The sequence below is a fragment of the Calliphora vicina genome, chromosome X (genome assembly GCF_958450345.1).
Source record: "Calliphora vicina chromosome X, idCalVici1.1, whole genome shotgun sequence".
NCBI classification, from domain to species: Eukaryota; Metazoa; Arthropoda; class Insecta; order Diptera; family Calliphoridae; genus Calliphora; species Calliphora vicina.
Window position 1 is genome coordinate 7684005 of NC_088785.1, and position 18496 is coordinate 7702500.

General features: G+C 28.7%; 1 protein-coding gene across 1 annotated transcript in view; it reads right to left on the reverse strand.

The window, feature by feature from the left end:
- The window catches only part of LOC135962851 (serine-rich adhesin for platelets-like), a 191291-nt gene that overhangs the window by 2944 nt on the left and 169851 nt on the right, over positions 1-18496 (reverse strand). The window contains exons 16-20 of the mRNA XM_065514755.1: positions 15985-16206; positions 11436-11602; positions 9364-9661; positions 7729-8086; positions 7498-7596 (exon numbers count right to left, since the gene is read on the reverse strand). Of these exons, the coding sequence (XP_065370827.1) occupies positions 7498-7596; positions 7729-8086; positions 9364-9661; positions 11436-11602; positions 15985-16206 (1144 nt within the window). The remainder of the gene's footprint in view (positions 1-7497; positions 7597-7728; positions 8087-9363; positions 9662-11435; positions 11603-15984; positions 16207-18496) is intronic.

Genomic DNA, 18496 nt, shown 5'->3' on the forward strand with positions numbered 1-18496 from the left:
AATTATCTGAGACTCGTGGAGATATGGTTGAATAACTGGAGAATACGAGTAAATGAACTCAAAAGTAAACACATCACATTTACTCTCAGAAGGGGTGATTGTCCACCTATCACACTAAATAACATAAACATTCCACAGACAGATACTGTTACATATCTTGGTATTCACTTGGATAGACGACTTACTTGGCGTCGTCATATAGAAGCCAAGAGACTTCACATGAAGTTAAGAGCCTCTAGCCTTCACTGGTTACTAAATCACCAATCAAAATTAAGTCTTGACTATAAAGTCATCCTGTATAAATGTGTTTTAAAACCAATCTGGACATATGGAATCCAATTGTGGGGAACGGCCAGTAATTCCAGTATTGAACTTACACAGAGGGCCCAATCGAGAATTCTTAGGATAATGACAGGTGCACCTTGGTACATAAGAAATGAGAACATCCATAGAGACCTACAAGTACCGTTAGTTAAAGATGAATTCAAGAATGTCCATGAGAAATACATCATGAAATTGTGGAACCACCCGAACCCGCTTGCAAGACATCTCACACAGACCCAAACAAGATCAAGGCTTCGTAGAGCCGATCTACCACCCCGCTAAGATGTGGCCCATAGTTTTAATTTTAGTTATAAGATTTTATTACTTACTGTCAGGCCTAAGTAAGACAGATTCGATAAATAAATAAACGATAAAAAAAAATGTTGTAATAAAATGTGTAAAAATTGAGTAAGAAGGCCCACACAATCTAATATACCCACTCCGAAATTAAAACTATGTGTTTCCACATAGAAATATAAAATTTTGTTAAAATTTAACAAAATGACAATAAAAATTAATTAATAAAACAAATTATAAAATAGTGATGTTTATTTTATCACAGAATATTGGTCATTCGATTACTTTTAATAATAATTGTAATAAAATATATAAGAACGTTAGTACATTAATACATTTTAGCTTAATATAAATTTACTAAACTCAAATGTAGATTTTTTCTCTAAAAATTAGTTTTTATCATCAAAAATGTATTATTACTAAAATCAAACAATAAAAAAAAGAGACTTAACGAATATTTTATCCTAATGACAAGCAACACTAACACCGAAAAAGGGGAAATAACTAGGAGCATTGCCAGCTTAGACAAAAAACAGTACATTAGTTATTGTGCCTTTATCAAAAGTTTATGAATAGAATACTTTTATTAAAGGTTTATAAAGAAAAGTGTTTCTTAATAAATTTGTGCTTTAAATCTACAATAAGTTTTTATTATGAATTAGACCGTAAATATTTAGAGAAAATAAGTATTACAAAAATATTTACAGAAGAGGAAGAAAGGATAATCAATATTGACTGCTCTCTCTACCGCTTGAGTTTGACAGGGGAGAGAGGGAGTTAGGGAAATGGTACAATTGCTCCGGTTTTTCAAGTTTTCTGTATGTGCAAAATAACTGTTTCTGAATCAGTAGGTCGACAACGAACTTTAAAGTTGTTGGTAAATATCTGCTAAGTTTGATTAGTTCAAAAAGGTGGTCCGAGGTCCGTCTTTACAGCTGGGAAGAGTTTTTATAGAAAACCACATTGGAGCATTTACAATATATATTGTAAGAGTTGTTAGATTTGCAGAAGGGTTCTCAATTGAAATATATAAACGAAGCATTCTGTTAGCATGTGTTAGCCATCGAGCGTGAGACATTTTGTCTGTTGATTTTTTTGCCAAGTCATTTGAAGCTTTACCACTTGAAACACTCTCAACTGTTTTGTACAAGTTGAATATTTCTTGTTCTATGTACTCTACAGTGCCAGTGCAGAAGGTGCAACATATCGTAAAAACTTCGAGTCAGGTTCTTTTATCAAATCAATGTGGTTCTCTACTACACATTGCCTGTACTTCCTTTCATCTTGTTGAAAAGTTATATTTAATTTTCGAGTGAGACTTTAAAATATTTGCGAATTTTAAATGATTTATTTATTCGTAGCATTACCTACATTCGTTTAACAGATACAGTAGGTTTTGACGATTTCTCCCACACTCTAATAAATTTTCATGTAAATTTCCCACAATAATAATAGGAAACTTTTTTCATTCTATAATACATGTTGTGTGTAAATTCAAATATTTTTTTTGATAACAAATGGTTTTTGTTTTTTTAGAAATAAAATGTTGACAATTTGTATATTAAACTTTTAAATTAGTTTACACACTTTATGTGTAAAACTTCAATTTGTGCACAATATATGTATGTAATTTTAAACATAAAATGCCTATTATATTATAAAAATTTAAAATACAACATTTTGATTGTATTTTTGCTGAAAAAAGTATGTAATTGATTTTGATAAACATGTTATGCTTAAATTTACGCATATTGTGCAATTTTACATGAAAACTTACTTACTTTATAGTAGTAGATTTACATGCATTTTTTAGAGTGCATATTTGGCTTCTATTTCTTTATATGTTGGCTCCTTTTTAGTTTCCCTCTCATATTTAAGGCTATGGCGGGTGCACTTATAAAATTTCATCAGATCTGCATAGGTTGGCAATGGTACCGTGAAATAGCTCCCAAATTAAATAACTCCCAATGAAATTATTCCCATCAAAAATTAAATAATTCCCAAACTTGAAAAATGAAATAACTACCAAAGGGTAAAATGAAATTACTCCCAATAATCGGCGTTTTCATAATTTTAAAAATATTACTCCCAAAAAAGCGAAATAACTCCCAATAGAAATTAAATAATTCCCAACCCGAAGCAATTTATTTATGTAATCTAAAAAAAGGAACTACAAAAGAAATTATTCTTATTATTATTATAGCGTAGCGCAAAGTTTTACTCCTCTGGGATGTGTCAAAAACTGGCTTCACTCAAAAAATTTGCTTTGCATTGCTAAGGTTTTCTCCTTCGTGGTGTATCAAAATGTGGCTTCGCTCAGAAAAGATTTCTTCCATTGCAGAAAGGTTTTATAATATTTCAGAAAGCCGATTTTCATTTCGCACCATATTAAGAAATCGTTGCAACCTGACAAAGGCCGACGATGTAAAAAGAATCTTTTCTGAGGAGAAACCTTTGCGCCCGGCCGAAGGCCTGCAATGCCAAAAACTCTTCTGAGCGAAGCCAGTTTTTTATACACCCCAGAGGAGAAAACCTTTGCGCCCGCCAATGCAAAAAACTTTTCTGAGTGAAGCCAGTTTTTGATATTTATGGGTTCTGCTTTTGCAATGAAAATGAAATAACTCCCAATACAGTGAAATAACTCCTAATTCCCAAAATAAAATGAAATAAAACCCAACAAAAATTTCATTGGGAGTTATTGCATTATGAAATAAATCCCAACAAAAAATTATGAAATAACTCCCTATGCGTTAGGAGTTGTTTCATAATGAAATAAGTCCTAAGTTGTATGAAAAATTTGTTGGGTGTTATTTAATTTTAAAATAAAATTCTGTAGCATAATTTTGGGATAAATTTAAAAAAAAAAACAAAAAACTAGGCGTATGATTGAAACTTCAGAGTCTATGCGGCAAGGCACCTGTTAACATTGTTCGATTTGACTCAAATTTTCAGAGCTGGACCATTATATAAAGTACTTCACGTTTCTTTCATCTTTTCGTGGGGAGTTATTTCACGGTACCGTTGGCAATGCATTATTTTTCAAATAAGCGACAATTTCAACTATTCCTAGTATGCCCCATTCTTCAGATTATGAAAAACAAATAGATAATTGCATAACTCCGTGTTGTAAGAAACAAAGAAGTTGTACGGAAATTTCCCTATTTTAACATTTGCCTTGAATTGTTTTATAAAAAGCTGTAAAGATGCTGACATGACAAATATTATTCGTTTTCAAAAACAATGGAATAAATATCACTTTTTTATGAATTGTCATTTTAAAAGGATTTGAAACAATTCTTATGAACAAATTTAAATAATTTTAATTTTACCTGCTTTAGTGTTCTTATATTTTATGTATAAAATATTGTAGAACAAATTTCTGATAAAAATTTACCAGTAGTTAAAACTCATAAATTAAAATCGCATAAAAAAAATCATAAAATTTATTTATATATTTTTTTTTCTATTTTGTACCACTGTACATATATCTATTTGTTTTCACCACTCGCGACAAATATGATGCAAATCAACATATGTTAGTAACTAGTTACTTCTTAAGCATTTGTAGTTCGCGCCTGTTTTTATTAAGCAATTTGACTAATGCTTTTGCTAAAAATATATAAGAACCGTATTAGCTTGAACACGTTCTTTATTACAAGTCTTAATTAGATTACGCTAATAGCTTAAAATAAAAGTACAGACAGCGTGTTTTTACAAAATTTCACAAATCACAGAATTATTACAATTTCAAAATAAAATCAAAGTTGCTAATCCAAATAAATTTGGTTTATATCCTATAAACATAAATATTTTTCAATATAATCCTTGGTGCCACATCCCTACGGGTAAATTCTTTTATACATTAAATTTAATATTTAGCTAATACAATCCAAATATCACTACAGATTTGGCACCAAATTTAGAATTTGAGTATTGTCTATTGGACTCTTTATAACCTCCAGATCAACTATTTTTAAACCTGCCAGATAAAGTTTATTGTTCTAATCTATGGCCTAATCTATTTTGGAACAATCTCAATATTCTTTAACATCAAGTTCATCAACGGTCCATAAGAAAATCCGAACATCGCTCTGAAATTGGCTAACACAGTATCTGAAGACATTTTCCAGTCACCATACCACAAATCCAATAAAAATATTCAATACAACACGAAGATAGTTTAAAATTTAAGGATGTACAACTAGTCTTCATCTAATTTGCTCACAATTATTATTTAACTAAACTACACAAACTACAGCATCAGCATAATTTTTCTTAACCTCGTTTAACTAATTTGAAGGAGGATTAGTAAAAACAGTAAAAAAGGGATTCCTACAGGGGACATTACCAAATGTTGCTAACACCCTTTGAAACATGTTGCTAAAATCTTTTTGATAAATTTGTTTTTTTGTTTAAGTAATGCAGAATATGTAAAAGAAGAATTACAAAAATTGCGATTCAATCACAACAACAATCAAATTTATAATTGTCTCCCTTCAACGTATTATCTAGGCATTGCTGAATGGCCATTCAACGATGGATTCATTACGACAAATGTAAGTGTCATCTCATTTATTTATATATTTTGTAGTTAGTTAATTATCACTACCAACTTTGTGAGCATATCAAAAATTAATAGAAACAAATATTTTTAATAAATTAATGTTAACAATGATAAAAATAAATAATTATAAAATGTGCTAAAGTGAAAATTTATATTTTAAATAATAATACCTACCTATAGTTATGAATTTGGAATGTATAAAATAAAATAGATCAATTATAAATTTGTGTTTGAAGTGAAGTGAAGAAGAAGAAAAAAATAAGAAAAATAATAATATAAAAAAAAAGAAAATTATCAAAAAAATGTATGAAAAAGCAACAAAGAGAAAAATAATAATTAAAATTTATTAATATTTATAAATATAGTTTTTAAAGTGAGTTTTTTTAAAGTCAATATTTATGGAATATAATTGCCTAATAGCTGCGTTTTATAAAGTTCAGTGAGTTTCTTAAATTTCAATTATTAAATTAATCTAACCCCTTCACATATTTACTTCTTAAATTTCCACGCCTCTGTTCTTTTTTTATTTCTTTTATTCTCAATAACTGACCTACATTAAATTGACCTAATTTTTATTCTGCTTTCCTCACATTCGTTCTTTCAATACAGGGTAAAAAGATCAATTTGATAATGTAGATACTTTTTTTCTTAACAATATTCTTTTTAATTTCTAATTAGAAATATATATATATTTAAAAACAAAACTAAATTTATTTAAATTTAATTTAAACTTCAATCTATATTGTTGTTATTTTTTTTATACCTATATACGAGTAAACCTAAAATAAAATCACACCAATGAATTATAAATGTAAATTACTAAGTAAAAATTATTTGAAGATTGTTATTATTAATAGATAAACTGTAAAAATTAAAATCTTTCTTTAATGAAATGGTTCCAATTGATTTTCATAATAAACTTAATATCATGAATTGCTAAAATTTCAAGTTTTTGATTCTTTCGGCAAAACCAGCTAAGTAGCGATACCACTATGTTAGGGATCATCAGGAAAACTTATTTTGGTATAGTAGTAGATGATCAAGGTAGGGATGGGCATATTGTTGCATTTACCAGCTATTGGCAACAGGAATTTTAGATGCTATAATACCTCAATTTCATTTCAAATTTCGTGTTTCTCAAAAATTTAATTTAATATTGCTAACTACGTATAATTTTGTTTAAAGACTGTTCATTTTTTTGATTAATTCGCATGCATTAAAATAGTTATTATTATGTGGGTTTTTTTCATCTTGCGTTAAGTTCATGGACCCTACCCGATAGCGACGAGCCAGAGCCGGAAAAGAAAAGCATGCGAGAACTTAACCAACTAATTTTTGAAAAGAATACATTTCTTTTGGTTATATGCTACAAAGCTGAATTTCATATTATCTTTCCTTTTAATGACTTGTTGGTTGTATTGGACTTAATCAGTGCTGTATGTCGCTACTTAAGTCATTTTTCAATCAATTAATTATATCGTAATCTATCGAAATATGTAGAAAACTATGTAGTATATTAAAAAATTGTAGGGTTTTTGTATATTAATTAAGTAATATGTAAATACGTACAAATTATTATTGGTACCACTAGTTAAATAATATTATTTCGCATAAAAAGTATTATTAATGTGATGTAAAAATTTTACAATTTCTAAAAATTCAATCAAGATCCGGAGGCAGTAAAACTTAAAATAATGCAACAAAATTTTAGATTCATATTACCTACAACATTTGGCACTTTTTTTATCGCAAATTTTTGAAAAAAAAAATGTTTGACGCAAGGCAATGCTATGTGATCTTCAACACACATTCAATTCTCCCCATCTGCTATTTTTAATGTTAATAATAATATTGATATTATTTATTGAATTTTCCTATTTTTTTTCACTTTATATTTAACTTTTAAGAGATCAAACAATGAATAAACTTCCGAAAAATCCACATAATAAAGTCTAGCGGGTGGTCAATTTACGTTACTCCGCGATGTGAAAAACTAAGATTGTCCCTGTAACAGTAGCCAGGGAGCAAATCTCGGCATCAAGGGATAAAATGCATAGATATCCACATATTTTCTGCTAACAAAGCGGCTGTTAGGTGTGGAGCTCAGTGTCAATAATACCCCAACTTAAGCACTTAAAAACCAACCTAAATACACCATCTCCAACGCGTAAGACCCAAAACATGTTCAAACATTAATGTCTTAAATTTATCTTTTATATAGAGCCAATTTCGTAATTATTATAAAAATTTTGTTGTATTATCTCTGCATAGTCCTAACTAATTAAATAAATAATATAATGAATGCTATTTACCTTTTACATTCACTTTATATTCGCCGGTGCCAGGATGTGAGTATAGATCAATTTGTACAGATATTTCGCCAACACTTTCTTCTTGATTTTCTGGATCAACTGTTTAAGTAAAACTTGTTGTTATAATATATTGCAGTGTATATAGCAAGAACTTATATCCAAGCATAGATATATGTATTTGCAGATTAACCTTCTTGAATATAAGCCCTCGATAAGTACATGTATACAAACCTTCAAGCACTTGGCTGGATATAAACGTTTTAATAAGCGTATCAGTCATTTGGGTATAAAGGCTCAATGCATAACGTAAACTTTGGAGTTCTGATGATTTTTCGAGGAACGTTTTCTTCAGTCCATTGCCACCGGCATGGAAGTACTGTTTAATTGTATCTAAGGCCACGTCAAGAACAGCACATTGTTTAGGTGATAAATTCTTTTCGACTTCTTTGGAAATGTCCATAACACCACTTAAAGCACTTTTAACATCTTGTTTGCCAGCCATATGTGACTTAAATAGACGACCCATATCTTCTATTTTAGCATTAGATGCGAGGTTTTTAGCATTATCGGTTAGATGTTTGAACATCATCTTAAAATACAAATATATTGATAAATAGGTCGACATTCTGTATAAAACTGCAACATTGAAAATTTGAGTCAAATCTGATTGAAAGGATCTGATGTTCGCCAACGCAGGAAAAACTATTTTTCTTTAAGTTTTTCTCTAAAAATATGTATTAAGCCTAATCCTGTACTCATAAGGCAAAATTGCACACACTGTTTTTTATGCCTTTTAAAGGACGTTGCTTCTTTTGTCCAAATATGTAGGTCGAATAGCTAGAAATATTCAAATAAATATTTGAGATGTAATATTTATTTGAATATTAGATGCCATGAGTGCATTTTGCGTTTTATTTTTGAAGTACAGGATAATTGTTAAATATTAGTTTCCCCAATTTATATATAACGGAATCGTAATCTATATGGAATCATCTTTCTAAAATGTTATAAAACTAAGACAATCGCTGGAAAACTAAGTCTCAAAGACTTAACCGTTACAAGTTTTATGATGAACTATTTAAAGCATAACTATTACAATTAAATTTTTATTTATTTATAATTACTATTGTCCAACAAATATTTATATTAATTGATAAATTAATTATATCAAATGTGTATATTTCTTACTGACAAGTATTATTTTTCAAATTTAGTTCAATCTTGAAAAAAATTATAGATATTTCCAAAAACATTCATAGTATGGAAAGTCTTATGCATTTGATCTGATGTTTGTAACGCCCAAAAACATTAGTCTAACACCTTAACCCCTTGTGGACCAAGACCTTAAATCGTTGAAGCTTATTATTGTTATGGTACTTATAAGTACCGTCGGTCGACAAAGGGTTAAAGTATACCGATCGACTAAGAATGACTTTCTGAGTCGATTAAACAATGCCCCTTCGTCCGTCTGGCTGGGGAAATTTGCCCCTCCAAAACCGAAAAGTTTTAATATAAAAAAGAAAAATGTAAAATAAATTTTAATTTGTTTGCCTTGAAAATCTTGATATTAGTTATTTAGTTAGTGTTCTTGTTTATTCTACATTATCGGTTATATTTAGTCTGTGAATGAAAGACATTTTTGAAAACTGTAATATATTTTAACTGATTTTTGTGTGTTTATATCATTTTAGAAAGATATTTATGTATAGATTACAATGGCGAATTATAATATTTAGTAAACTTTTGTTGAAAAAAATTCTAAATTTCGGAGCTTGAGTCATTATTATCCAATTTGACTAAAATTTCAAGTGCTACCCACTTCTCGATTCCCAAGTTAATTATATTTTAATTTCGACTTCATCATACCGTTTTATCTGTCATTGGTGGCAAAACAATAGTCTTTTCAAGAGTGCGCATTACAATCTTCCATAGTTCCTTCAGTAGGCGTTTCAATACGGTCTTTTCACATGATTGTGCGTAAAGGGTTAATGAACCATCTAGAAGATCCATTAGTGGTCGCAATACTTCATCAGCTTCCACGGCAACAGCATTACGTTGGGCTACCTGATTTTGAGCGTTTATATTACCACTTCCGCCAGTACCTTTAATCGCCAGCAGCAAGTCTCCCAGCTCTCGTACCGATTGAGTAATTCGTGGTTCCAGACTTAAATGTTTTTGTATAAATAATGAAAGCAAATTAATATGTCATGAAGTTGGAAAAAATCTTCGACATGCGATCAGTTTTAGATTACAACATCTTACAAATGCACAATTTTATCATTATTGTAAGTGCACTTTGTATTGTGTATAAGTTATTTCTGACTCACTCTTTACACAATAGCGGAGTTCAGTATTAAGTTCGAGCAGTCGTGTTCTATTATGCAAAATATCACACTAAACCAATAACAAAATAAACACTGATAGCTTGATTACAATTGGAACCACAACCACAGTGACGTGAATTTTACTAGGATTTACTTAAAAGTATTACACAACACTTAACAACAAAATTATTAAATAAAGAAACTATGTAGTAATATTACAGTATTATGGGAAAGTTGTTTAAAAAAAAGGAAATATTTCATAAAATAATACTATTTACATATTTATTTTCGTTTGTATTTATGTCTCTGGCAAATTAAGATTTTACCAATCAGAGATTTCTCATTGTCAAGAATGTTTACGACCGACAGGTACATATTTTCTTAAAAGCTTCTTCTTTAAATATCGATATTATTATATTAAAATGAAAATATATGTAGATTAAATCAGGTAATTTAGTAACAGGCTATTCAACGTTCTGGCACCTTATTTCATTTTCCACACAGGTTCTGATTGCTGACCAGTCTGGATTAGAGTTTCCAAAAAACCGAATAATTTCAAAACCGATGTTTCGGTTTTAAAAAATTGAAAACTGAAACTTGATATTAAATATCAAATGTTATAGAAACAAAATCAGTTGATAATATGTATTGTGTAATACGATTACTTATTCAATATAAATAAAATGCGTGAAAGTAAATTTCACATCATTATTTCCTTTTTAGATTTTTGCAGTCAGCTGTTTTGAATGTTTGCCCAGTAAATATCAACTAAAATAACAAATAATTGTTTGTTTTAACTTTTTTTTCTTCTCATTCTTTTTATTCATTCCTTTTATTTCGGTAGATTGAAAAAGAGAGAAAATGATAAAAACACAATACATTGCAAGTTACAGCAACGCTATACCATTTTGTAGTAAAGAAAAAATATGAAGACATTTTGCATTTGCAAGACCAGTTGTATTAAAATTAGAGTTGGGCATAATCGTTCTTTTTACTGATTGGTCGTTTTTGTTCAGAACAAATAAATGAACAAGTTCGTTCTTTTTCTTCGGTTGTTCACTTCTATTCTGTGGTGTTTAACTGAACTAAGTGAATGAACTATTGCTCTCTTAATATTTTTGCAGTGAACAAAACGAACAGGACACTTCTGCTTTTGGAAAAATAAATTTGATTTTAATAATAAAGAAAAGAAGGAATTATATAAAATTCAAACAACATAAATCCCATTTAAAAGCATTTTCAAAACATAAGTTTCAAACATACATATACAGTAATGACAGATGTCCAAAAGGAATAAAGTGAATAAAAAGAACAATAAAGAACAAGATGATTGAACAATTTCACATTGTTCATTTGACTGAATTGTTCAATTGAAAATGTAAACTACGCTATACATACTACGAGTTAAGGTAGGCTCACACATGGCAAATATTTTATGAAAAAGACGTAACCACTAAATAAAATATATTTGAATTCTGTTATTAATTTCAAAAACTTATTTATTTATTGAAATTCATTGTAATATAAAAAGTTCCTTTGGACCAAAATAACTTATATTACATAGTTAAATTACCTGAATAAATATACATTAAAAAAAAAATTATATTCACTTACCTTATGGCGAAAAGACACGCCAAATCATCAAGGGCAGAATTGAGATTTTGCTGCAGTTCCTTAAGTATATTTGCCGCATCCTCTTCTAGTTTATCGCCACCCATAGATTCGAACATTTTTTCCAACTGAACACGCAATTGTTGGATGTTATTCATTAGGATACAAGCCTGTAGATATAATAGACATAATATTATTTATAGGTATACGTATACATATAGTGTATCACAAAACTATTTTGTGATTTTTAGGAGAAATTAGTTTTTCATTCATTTATAATTTTTTTTTAAAAAAACAGGTAAACATAATTTTTTTTTTTTAAATTGATATATATATATTAGAGTGACAATCAGTTGTATGGAAAAAAATTTTTGTTAAAATTTTGAAGAGTGCCGGGTGGAATATTGTGACACTAGCCCTAAACGTTAAGTGCTGAAAATTTGGGCCAAATCGGACAATGATTTCTGGACGCGCATCGAGGTCAAAGTTCAGATATATGCAAAATTTTTTTATATGGAATATAAAAATATATAACATTTCGCTATCTTTTCATTAGAAATTCCAAATATTGAAAAATTTGACTTTGACCTTCACGATTCAAAGGTTATCGTTTTCCGATTTTAGTAAAACTTTCAGAACATATTTAAAATTACAAGGACTATAATATTATGAATAGGTTTTACTTAAAATTTATAACAGTAAGGAAATTGCACTCATTCGCCTAAATATGGACAAAAAATTAGTTTTTCTTGAAAAACGCAAAATTTAAATCGCAGGTACGGAAAAACTGTAAGAGGTATTGACATAATTTTTTCATATTTTTATTTCCTATTTTGATCTCAATAAACCCCAATGTGATGATCGAAAAAATCTGAAATTTGTTAACAAAATTTTTAAAAATTTGAAAATGGAGTTTTGAAACAGCCGTTAAAAAAAATTATTTTTTTGGCCATACCTGCGAATAGGTTAACGGTATCCTACGAAGACAAACACTCATATACAAGTAAATATGGATATATTTTAAGTAAAAATTAGCTTTTATTTTAATTTTTCTAGAAATATCTTAATTTTTTTCCTAAATTTTTTGTTCAAGTGACCTGAAACACGGTAATGGTCTGGCGAATTTGAAATAACTTTAAAATTTTTTAATCAAATTTTGTCATTTATATCTCATTACAACGATAATTACGTACATATTTCGATTCTTTTGCATTCAATTGCAAAAGTATTTATTTAGTAGCAAAATTTTTTCAAAAACTGAAAAATTTGCATTTTTCTCTAATTTTGGCGATAATACAGTTTTTGGGTCATTTTGAACCAAAGGAGATACAGGGTTAATTTCCAAAATTTTTTTTTAATGAAATATTCATTAATATAAATAAATCTACATATTTCTAGAAAACAATGCAGAAAGTTAACGAGTTTCACCTATTTATTCCATTTTAACAGTAAAATATTGCATATATCTGAACTTTGACCTCGATGCGCGTCCAGAAATCGTTGCCCGATTTGGCTCAAATTTTCAGCACTTAACATTTAGGCCTAGTGTCACAATATTCCACCCGGCACTCTTTGAAATCTAAAAAAAAAAATCGGCTGTCACTCTAATATATATATGTCCTTTATTTATTTTAAAATAATCATATAAATACATATATGTAATATAAAAAAATAAAAGTTCATGTTGAACATAGGGCATTTACATTATTTAAAATGGGAAAATCCTAAATTATAAAAAAATTTTATTATTATTTTTGGTTAGTTCTTGTTGCATTTTATTATTTTGCATGACATAAAAGTAATAAGCATTTTTAAATTGCAATTGTTATTAGCAGGGCAAGGATTTCTATGCAAATGCATGTTTGTAGTCAGTAACTCAAAATCTCTTTTGACAATTTATCTTTCGGAATCGAAGAATTTGCAACAAAATGGCATCGATTTGTTGTTGCATATTTTTTTATAAATGCATATTTTGCATATTTTTCTTTTAAATGCATATATTTAGCATATTTTTCCATTTTATTGCATATTTATTTTTTTTGATATATTTTTGTAGCAGCAAATAGTCTAAAGGTATTTTATTCAAAACTTATTCATGTAACATGTTTAGCACATGGGTTACATCGAGTAGCCGAAGAAATTAGATCTCAGTTTGAAGATATAGATTTATTAATTTCGAATGGAAAAGTGTTTTTAAAGGCACCATCTCGTGTTGCTTAATTTAAAGAAAAGTAACCAGTACAATTACGTACATATTTCGATTCTTTTGAATTCAATTGCAAAAGTATTTAGTTGGTAATAATTAATATTTAATAATAAATATTAATATAAATCTATATATTTCTGGAAAACAATGTAGAAAATTAAGGAGTTCCACCTATTTATTCCATATAAATGGTAAAATTTAGCATATATCTGAACTTTGACCTAGATGCGTGTCTCGAAATCGTTGTCCGATTTGGCTCAAATTTTCAGCACACCCTTAAAATCTTTGCAATCTAAAAACAAAATCGGCTGTCACCCTAATGTACATATGTATATGTATATTGAAACTGTGACCAGATATTTATATTTTTCTTGTATTAATAAATATATTTCAAATAAAAAACTTGTTTTTTACTGCATATTTTTGTCATTTAGTGCTTAATTTCTCTCTTTACCCTAGGTCTCCACGTAGCAATATTTATTGCTGCAATTGTCAAATTTGAGCAATTATTGCTAAGCAATAAGCTGTCAGTTCAGTTGTCATTAATGTAAAATTCCTTCTTTCTATGATTCAGTGCGATTAATTCATACATATTTAAAGTGAAAAAAAAATTAAGGCGTATTAAGAAGGTGAGTGCGTTCCGGCAACAAATACAACAATGAAAAAACAACAGGAATTTTGTTTTTTTTAAAATGTAGGGTAAATGTCAAAATCAAGGCGAATTAAAATATTACTATGTTATTTACAATAACAAATGTAAACATAAATATAGTTTGACACAAGGTATATTAATTTTATAAGGTAGTGTCATCTGCGAATTCAGAATACCGAGCGGTTTGGTTATATTTTTTTATAAGTAGTTCAGAGATGCGCAAAAATAAATTCTCTCACCAATACACTTACACTCACCAACACATTCAATTCAAACACACAGATACAAAAACTGAAAAAATAAAGAAAAAGTCATACAGCAGTGCTCATGCGTATTCCTAGTTGTCTCGTTGAGTGCACAACGACTACTAAAATGTAAGAGCATAAGAATACGTGTGATTTGATTTTCCACAATTGTGGTATGAGCTGCGCATGTCTGATGTAAATGCACTTTTATCTGATGCAGAGACCAACGACAAACTAAGAAAAACACTATGGAAGAAACATAAGTCCATAGGGTACTGAGAAACAAAATAACAGAGGAAAACTTCTTATTTCGAAAATTAACAGAAAAGAGGATATAATTAGCTGAGCTCCATAAAAACTTTTGAGTTTTTGCAATCTGTCATATTCAACAACGAAATGCAATATTTTTAGTTCAGATGGGTAAGCCAAATGAAGCCTTGAATATAAGAAATATCCAACCAAGCATGGTATCGGATCTATAATAGTATTGGGCTGCATCTCTGGCGATGGAGTTGGTAATTTTGTATTTACTGATGGCATTATAGACCACCATTGTTCATTCTGAAAGAAAATCATATACATATGTATATAGAGAAGTATAAAATATTTTTTTCTCTTGGAAATGTTTTTTTGTTTTCCTATCTGCATTTTTAACATAAAGAGCTTCACAACCGCTCACTATAAGTATTAAATTATTATTATATTATTCTTTTAACAAACAAATTAATAAATTATGTACAAGAAAAATTTTAAAAAATACCAAAAATCTCAAAACAATAACTAGAATTTAAATAATGCAATATACATACTTTTGTGACAATATTGCTTCATTTTTCCATTTTACATAATATTCCTTCAACTACAAACAAATTAAATTACTTTTACCTGTTTTTTACAATTTTATGTATGAATGAAAATCAAATGTCTCCTAAAATACATAAGCAAAATAGTTTTGTGTTACTCTGTATATAGTATATTGTCGGCTTATTTTTATTTTTAAATATGTATTCGTCTTGCCTGCAACAAGGCGTAGGTGATATTAAAGCTCCATTAGCATTGCGTTTTGTAACGTTTCTGTTCTCTACCGTTCTGTATGGCTTTATTTAGTAGTTATTTTTTTTGAGCATTTAAAATTTAAATTAAATTTTAAATAATAGTTTTTTTTTACATATTTTTAATTTTTGAACAGGCAACGTTACCGTAAATCTAACGCCATATGCAGCTTCTCATAAGATGAAAACAAAGCAGCTGATTCTTTACGGAACGGAATATACAAACTAATTAGTTTTCTCTCCATTAAAATCCCATAGCACTTTTTGCAATCAAGACAACTACATAAATATGTATTTTAAAATCATAAAATGTCCATAAACATTAAAAAAAAACATATGTATTTATTTTTTAGGTAATAATAAGTTAAATGTGGTTTGTTTATTTTGTAATACTTACAATACGTTCGTCCTTCATGTGTTCCGGAAACTCTTTTTTCACAATATCAGCATAAGCTATTAACACCTTTACGATTGTTTTAGCAAAACGTCTCATGTAACGTTTCCATATTTCAGGATCTGGACACTCGAGTTTGCTAACAACATCGAAACATTGTGTCAGTTGAGTGAAAACGTCAACCACCGAATTTGAAAATAACGCATGCTCGCTACTTTTTTGAAACTGTGTGATCGTTAATAAAGATTATATATGATTAGATTAGGCAAAAACTAATTATTCTAAATTGAAAATTGTCATCTGAATTAAAAATTAATATTTATTGAAAGTGTGAGTATTCTAAGTAGAGCAGAAAAATTCATCAACTATGGTTTCTAATTATTATTTGGCATACAATATTTTCACCCGCTTTAAAATCACAAAATTAAACCCTATTTCCTGCCATATATCCTTAATTGTAAAAATTCTATAACTTTTGCAAAAATTATCTGTATGTCACTGTATGTAATGGCACTTGGTGTGTTTATTTGAATATACTGAAATAACTTTTTGAGATGAATAAAAATTGTTCGTCCGCCAGTCTGTCCGTCTCCATCTATCTGTCTGTCTGTCCGTCCATGTAAATTTGTTAATCAAGGTATATGTCGCAATTTTAAACATGTTCCAATGGTATTTGGTCCACATCACTTTTTCGACCCAAGTAGAAACTTTGCTAATTTTGGTCATAATAGGTCGAAATGTTCTCTAGAGCACAATGGGGAAATGAAATAAAAGTTAAAATAAATCTGTAACTACTAAACCAAAAAGAAAAATAATTTCAAAATTTGTATAATTGCGAACCGAATCCAGAACCTTCTGAATTAGACCTATTTTTTGTGTACATTGCAAATTTATGCCAAATTTACTCTAATCGTATAGCTGCTTTAAAAAATTCAAAAATACAATTTTGGGATTTTTGAAAAGCTTCAATAATAATTCACCAATTTCTTTCTCACTTTTGCATTTGGATAAAAAATGTCTATATAAGTGTCATATTTCGAAAAAAGACAAACAAACAAAACAAAACTTTTAGTATATTTTAAAAATTAAAATTTTCTAAAAAAAATCAGCTACCATTTTTGATTCCCACATTTTTGAAAAAAGTCTTCTATCAAATTTATAATTTTTAAAAATTTAATACATTTTTGAAAAGAAGAACACAGTTTCCTGCACATTGATATATATTATCCAAAAGTCTAATTAATGGCTTCAAAATACATAACTCACAGTAATTAACTTCATCTTGTAGTGTTCTCCAATTTTTGGTAATGCAGTAGTCGGCAATGCAGTGCACAAAAATATATTACAAAATGGCAAGATTCTGTAAATTTTCAGTACCGCAATTCTGTAACTGTCAGTTTAACTATTAGTTAATACATAACCAGACTTCGTGTTACTGGGGGTAAGTAATCAAAAGTCGTTAGTTAACAATATTTTTCCTTAAGAGATATTCCGAATTAAATATTACCGATTATTTTCGTTAAAAATAGTCGTTAGATAACGAAATTTGTCGGTAGGTTAACGACAAATAAAATGTTCTAGTTAAGCCATAACGATAATTGTTTAGGAGTTAGCTTTGTAACATAAATATTAGAAATAAGTTGTTCTTTGAAAGTACGGTTGGTCAACTATTTTGTGTCTGTTAGATACGGACTGATTTGAGTTTTAAATATAAAAATTAACATGCTTTAATTATCTTTTTAATATAAATTTGGACATATATATATTTGGTCAATTCACAAGGTCTCTTATCAGTCATATTGTCATAATGTCCTAATATATCACGACTCTGCGGCTCGGCTTAACCGACTTTTAAGCATTCGGAGCAGGTCTCTTCTGGTTGGTTACGATAACACAATAAACATAGCATTATTTTAGAACATTTTTTGATTGAAAATCAATAAAAACCACTGTGAAATATTAGGACAATATGACATGATAAGAGACCTTGTGAATTGACCAATTATATTAATGTTAGAAAATAATATTCGAATTTTAAGAGCAACTTTTATTTGGGGCATAATATCCATATTTTACACATTTCTTTAGTGTATAATGTTTAGTGAGCATTTTAAACCATATTTGGCGATGTGAAACGAGTATAAAGAAGGAAATTCGTTGCAATTTGTCGACTGTCCTTATAACAACACATACATATGTATCTAAATTTTGAATGAATGATCACTTGTGGTGGCATATACATATGGATTATGTTCCTTTGTTTTCAGTAGGTTTCGCGAACATATTTGGGTGAGCTGATGCTTGATTTTTTTATATATAAATGCGATTATTTATTCACACGACTACAAATTTATCTGCAAACACGAAAAAATAGTGAATATTTTTATGATTTTTTTAATTTTAAAAATATTGACATTTATATTTTTAACTACATATGTATATTCGTCGTTAAAATGTATTACCGAGAGATATCGTTGACTTCAAATAGTGAATATTAAATTCGTTAAAGCAACCG